The sequence below is a fragment of the Bombus huntii genome, chromosome 4 (genome assembly GCF_024542735.1).
Source record: "Bombus huntii isolate Logan2020A chromosome 4, iyBomHunt1.1, whole genome shotgun sequence".
NCBI lineage: Eukaryota > Metazoa > Arthropoda > Insecta > Hymenoptera > Apidae > Bombus > Bombus huntii.
The window spans coordinates 16,743,295-16,750,431 of record NC_066241.1 but is presented as its reverse complement, the minus strand read 5'-3'; the positions used below and the strand labels follow the sequence as shown (position 1 = coordinate 16,750,431).

Sequence of the window (7,137 nt, the reverse complement as noted above, 5' to 3'; positions counted from 1 at the left end):
ATTTATCTATTTCTTCCTCAACTGATAGAATTATTATTGAGGATCTAGTCGATACTCAAAGTATAAAGATCAGAATCTATATGGATGTTCGAATATTTTCGTGTCCCACTAAAGGTGTTTCGTAGAAGTAGAATGTCATCTTAATAATAAAGGTTCGTATATAACAATATAAGTTTCTCAATACTTTATGCATCTAATATAATATTAAAAAAGTTAATTTTACAAAATATTCAATTTGTAAACTATATTTTCCCTTGTATTTGTTCTTTTTTTTAATCTTAAATTTAGTTTTAAAAGCTAATTCTGTACCTATTTACCACCATGAGTTTATACATAAAAGAATGCAATTATTTTATATTTTGTCATAGTTTACATAAATATATCAGAATATATATAATTATCGTTTTCAAATATTGCTATACATATATTGTTACTTTATTATATAAATATATTATTCATATATATGTACGTATATAGTTGCGCACTTAAATATGTTAAATTTAAGGTTGAAGAAAATTAAAAGAAAGTTAAATGAGGATTCCGGGAAAGATAGATTTAAAATATTAATAAGACCGGTCAAATTAAGTCTAATATATCGATCAGCGTATAGTGAACTAGTATCTTTATTCGACCAAGGTTTTTCTTTCCCCCTAATTAATTTCATAGTAATAGCTGACAATGAGTTAAAAACTGCTTGTCTTCCCCTATGAATATGCGGATGTGCTACCATGTTTTTCAATCAAGTGTCATTAATCGAGGTTTTCGAAGCTTCGACCTAATTAATAGTAATAGCGCGTGACCGTATTTTAATATTATATCTTTTTTTAAATATATAGTTAAAAGAATGTTCGATTAAGAAATAGATAATCTTTTAAAAATGCAAATGCGAAAGTCAAATGTCTTATATTTTAAACTTTTTATACCGAAAAGAACGGGAAGGAAATTTATTAATGCTTTTATCAGAGTCGTAGTATAATGTTATTTAACACTAAATACGTAACACTCTATTAAAAGATTGCGATAAGAATTATTCGCACATGGTTTGCATAGCCTATATAATGCGTAGTATTAGAAATAGTAATGCATTGTAGTACTTAAATATACACGTATATGGTTTGAATGGAATTATCGTTTAATTACTTTTATGAAATCACATTTTCTTTGTGTTAGTTTTGCTTTTCTGGTTTTTGCTTTCATTTTTTCTTACTTCCGTTTAAAGAAAAAGACTGGAAGAGACAAAAGAATCGTATGAGTTTAAAGAAGTATGTATAAGGCTTGTTGAGCTCCTTAAGTAGGATTGAACAATTGAAACATGACGAACGTTTTAACCAATCTTGAGTAATATAGGATATGGAAACGAATATCAAAGTTTACTACGAAATGCATTTCTTATTCACATTAAAAGATTTTCTGTATTTATTTTTTAAAAATATTTATTTTTAACGCTGCGAAATAAAAGTAGTTATAACAATAATATGGACATTTATGTAAAGTGTAAAACATTATTATCTATAAAAAAAATTATTATTTCTCGTATTGCAATTTAAAATATTAAATGAGAAAAATCATTTTTTAAAGATTGTATGTTATAACGTATTCAGTAATATTTTATCATAATTTGTTACAAGTTTCTGTTAATATTCATTCGTCTTTTCAATGTATGATATTATATTTATAAGTAACTATAATAAGTAATTTAGTGATTAAGCTGTAATTTCTTTCAATCATTCTGATAGCATTTCCTTTTGAAACTTTCAACACATTCTCTCTTGAAAGATAAACAAAGGATTTAGAAAAATGCACTGTGAAATATATCTTTGTTTCTTTTATAAATCAGAAACTTTTTCTTTGTTTACGATAACATATTACATACTATTGCAACACAAGCATATTAGTTACAGTAAACTTATTTAATACTGTTCTTTAGGTGCAAGAAATATGATTTTGTAATGTTGTTGGTTATTTGACATTTAAAAAACTTATTCTTTGTTATTTTATATACGTATACACATATGTATTTATCTTTATACGTATAAACGTATCTTATTCTAAAGTCAGAGAGAGTTATGTATTTTCACATATTTGATGCGGATTATTTTTTCGTAGATTTCAACTTATTTATGATTTAAGTTATTTCGAATATTTAAATTTGGTTATAAAAAATTAAGGAATTTTTATTCGATATTAGATTTTGATTAGAATAGATAGAAAGTATGTCAAGGGCAGGCAAGTGATATTAAAACGTCAGTTCTGGTTAGTTGCTAGTGTTGTACTTATTATTCATAGTAATTTAACATTGTTTCAACGTTTCTTATTAATTACTTGTTATTTTATCAATAAAGTAGGTGTTCTTAACTGAATATTGTTATAGTTATTTTATTAGAGTCAAGTGGTAATTGTTGTAATTTGTATTTAAATTAGTGGCTATAAGAATAAGAAATATTGTTTTGACGATTCTGTAACTGATACGTATTAAATACAACCATGCAAATTAGTATTTAAGTTAGATGATGAATAAAATATATGCAATTGAATTTAAATTAATGTACATCTGATAATCAACTTCTAGTACAACTGATAAAAATAAATTAAAAAGGATTGTTCGATACGTTGATGTCAAAATTAAAATTATCAATTCGAATAAATAATATCTTCTGGGCATTAACAATTCTTTAATCTTATCTGTATAATTCCTAATAAAAAGAAGGAAAGGAAGTTTAGAACATCTCTTCTTCACTTTTAACGCTCTTTACTAATTAATTATCTACATAAGAATATTTAGCTTTTCATAAATTACATTTACATTAGCTTACAATAAGTAACTATAAGGAGCTTTACATTAGTCTTTAAAAGTATCTATAAGGTAGTAGAAAAATAATTATTGGAAAACTGCTAATCTTTGGAAATTAAAATATTAAGAATTTTATACGCATTAGTTTTTGTTTTTACTCATACGACTAATAACACATGTTGAATTTCTATTTGCATCGAATGTTTAGTTTAATTTTGTTTGAAGGACATAGCTGATTTTACTCCCGTATCCTCATTATTAGGGTAGTGTTACATCTTTTTCAGGTTTTTTTTTAGTGGAAAGGAGATTTCTTGAGGAGCAAAATCTATTCCTAAAAATAGGGGAAGTTTTAAAATGTCAATTTTATATTGAAGTTCTTAAATGACGACATATTTTTGACAGTAGAAGCTGCCTGCCATGTTTATTAACTCATAATTTTGTCAGATTTTTCGGAATGGTGCGTCACAGTTAAAAAAATTGAATATTACTATTTTTTACCTTCCTGTGTATGGAAAAGTGACCTATTTATATAATTGATATAATATGCGTATCATACGAGTATTACATGCAATTCTCAATAGCTTTGTTTTTATTAAATGAGTGAATTTTAAAATGTCATTCCTTTTGCAAAATCTTCAATGTTAAGTAAGTAAATCCTGCGATCCACGATGACACCTATGAAGATTAGTAAAAGTTAGACATTATACGATTCACTCATCTAATAAAAACAGAATTAGCTAGAATTGCATTATTGCTGCGATAATTTACTAACTATATGTATGGAACACATTATTGGACCTGCTGAGATACTTTGCGAAATCTTCAATGTTGAGCAAGTAATTTCTATGATTAACTATGACGCACCATCCCGGGAAAGTTGACAAAATTATGAGTTAATAAACATGACAAGCAGGTTCTACTGTAGAGGTATAAATGTCGTCATTTAACAACTGCAATAAAAAATTGACATTTTAAAACTTCCCCTATTTTTTAAGAATGAGTTTTTCATTCAAAAGATCTACAAAAATTCCCAGATATGTAACACTATAGCTATAATCAGAAAAGAAATCAAACAGTAACACTATAAATCATACCTAGGTCAATAACCCTAATAATAGGGGTAGGAGGTTAAAACTTTGTCGAAATGGTTTTCCTAGGAAGCTGTTTCAATCGATGCATCACAAGTTTAATTTGGTTTAGTGGAACTTTCATATTTGCCTATGTCTTTTGTGAAATGTTTAATTTGAAATAAGAAATAGATACATGCCTGTTTAACTCATTTAAGATGAAAAGATTCCTAACTATATGTTATTAAGTAGATATTTATGTATAAAATTTTATCTTTATTAGATTACGATAAAATCAAAGTTAATTAATTTACTATCAGCGATTTTGAGTATGTACAATATCAGAGATTTGATTTAGATTCGAGATAATCCCATTCGTTTTTGTATTCAACATTATACATCCATACATACGTAGATGATACTAGAAATATAATATTACTTAAAATGATACGGCAGTGAAGATAAATGAATAAGATTGCTTTGACATTATCCGATTTTGTTATTGCTGATTTTCGTTTTATTTTGAACCACAGAATCTTCTTGATTTCATTCGTACCACGAATTTAGGCACACGGTATAAAAATTCCCTAAATTTATATGTATTTTGTAATTGTGGATAAAGTACTATCTGTAAGAATCTTTATACATATTTTTACTAAATGTTTTTTTTTCAGAGATCAACGGAACAGTTGACTCATTGCAGTACGGCGACGTTGGAGGAAATCCTGGATAATTCGGACGGAGTAACGACACGAACTGTCTCCGAGAAGATCATGAGTATCTGTAAAAATACTATACGTTGGGTGCTCTTTCTGGATATATTACTTGCTTTATCAGGTTTGAATATATTTCTCTTTCTTTTTTCTTAATTGTTACATTCATCGTGCAATTATCATGTAACATCATTAAGACATACCATTCAATTTATTTCTTTTTCTTCCAACTACATACATATAATAATAATATTCTTCTAAATGTAATCAATTTACATTTCCGCAGTTTCATTGATTCGATATGTGCTAATTTTATTAATTAGATCCTTAAAAAATTACTATGTAGTCTATTTACACGAAAATATGAAATGCTAAAGTCATGATTGCTTTTCCTTCATTTTTTGTGCTGTATAAGGGAATGCATATATGCATGTATAATATATAAAGATCTTTAATTTTATTTTAGTGCGAAAAATATAAGTACATATATGTCATGTCTAAAAAATATTAAAACGACATCAAACGAATAACCATCAATATTTATAATATGTATAAACTTTATGTTAGGTATACATGTTATATTTATATCCATTAATTTAGTACATTTTTTCGATCATTATGAGGAAGTAACTCACTTGTTAATTAAAGCGACAATTAGCTATACGGAAGAGCATGTCATTCATTGCTTCTAAACAGAACTTATGAATAGTAAATGAGAAACTATTAAAATGGTTTTGTTCTACTTCCACATTTCTTCTTTTGGAGAAAACAGGAGACGAATAGGAACACTTCCCATTGATTCCTTTTCTATAAAGGCAACTTAAAAAATTATAATTAAATAATTGCTATAATCCTTAAAAGAAACTAATTCTTCCCAAAAATGATAAAATCTAATTGATTATTTTAGTTGAGCCGTTAATAATCCATTATAATGAACAAAAACATTTATTTTTCACAGAGAGAGAAGACAATTTTTTAATTAATTTGATATTTCAGTGTATCGTTATGATTTATTACTACAATTTTACTTTTTTCAAGATATTATATATTACTAATGTCATAAGAATATCGCATATACTAAAACGCTAGATATACTAAAAAATAAACCATTTACGACAAGGAGGTACCAGGTATAAGTCTTTTTGACATTTGTATATCTAATAACAGTTGGTATTGAAGATACATATTAAGTACGTTAACTAACTAAATGCACGCTAGGAGCGAATCGTGCATGCAATGAGAGTTGGCTGGAAAACCACAAACCATGTAATACAATACTGTATGACTCGACCGTCTGCTTAGAATTTTTCCGGGCGTGTCGCACTAAATAACTTGGTGCACTGGTACACACGCGTACGGTGAAACGTCAATGAACTGTGTTGTGACAAAATAAATTGCATTACTGTACAAAAGAACATAAAATTCTATGTTATCCTACTAATTAGGGCACATTTCATGTTAAATGAGTTTCAAGAGCTAAAATTAAAAAAAGGAAGGGGAAAGTATCATTTACTAAAGAATTATCACAGAGTAATAAGGAATAATAATTACTCTTAGACCTCTTATGAAGGTCGGAGATAAAAATGTCATTAAGCGTCATTAAATAACATTGTTATTAAGTACTGTTATTTAAATATAAATTCGATAATCTTTAAAACGATACTTCTTTCCCAACATCAATCCACAGCGTTTCATATCGAATCTAAATTCAATATATAGTTGAGCTGACCATTTCATAAAATTAAGATTATTGTCTTGTAAAATTTTTGGATCATTATTTTCTTGAAGTATCTAATTTTCACATAAATTATTAATATTATTACCCCCCTAGGGCGCCCTACTCCCAAACACGTATAATAATAATTAGCCTCATGTCCACTTTACATGACTCAGCGTTTATACTGAACCAACGCCATTTATGGTCATTCCTCCCCAAACCATATCTAATTAATTTATCACTTTCTTTATCCACATAGAGTGGATTTGATACGTCTTAGACAAAATTTCCCCTTATTCGACATTGTATATAAGATTTTCCATGTGATTCAAAACGACTAAATCTTGATTCATTAGTGAAAATTTCCACTATTTTCTTATCCATTTTGCGCATGGTTCATCTTATTATCTTAAATTCATTTAGGAGACGATATATTATGTAATTATTAATTTTCACATTAAATTTTGATCAAAGTTTGAAATGAATGATTACGATTCTCCTGGACTAATATTCTTCAGGGAAGTGATGTAACATATGATACACTTATTCTAAGTACATAGATCTATTAGCACATTTTATTTTCAGAACTATTTTGTCGGTCTATGATATCAATATATTCAGCTATTTAATAAAATTTCATTTCTATCAGTTTATTCTGAATTCGAAAATTGCTCTTTGCCGTTCATCTGTAATAAGCTGTCGTTCACCTATTTTTATCATTAACATGTATAGACTATGGAATACTTTGAGATTCTTGGCACGTAGTAGTCAAGGAAAGCGTTAAGAAAATTTTGTTACACTTTCTCGTTGCTAGCTCATGTTTTGGTAAAAATTATCTACATATCTTGA

At 27.3% G+C, this 7,137-nt stretch overlaps 1 protein-coding gene across 2 annotated transcripts in view; it reads left to right on the top strand.

Moving 5' to 3' along the window:
• Positions 1–7,137, top strand: part of LOC126864979 (phospholipid phosphatase 1-like) — a 36,846-nt gene that overhangs the window by 6,520 nt on the left and 23,189 nt on the right. The window contains exons 1-2 of one of the 2 annotated variants that reach the window (XM_050616944.1): positions 29–152; positions 4,533–4,695. In XM_050616944.1, coding sequence (XP_050472901.1) covers positions 4,632–4,695 — 64 coding nt within the window. In that variant the 5' untranslated portion in view covers positions 29–152; positions 4,533–4,631. Of the gene's footprint in view, positions 1–28; positions 153–4,532; positions 4,696–7,137 lie in introns of those variants that run through there. The other variant, XM_050616940.1, reaches the window with a different exon arrangement.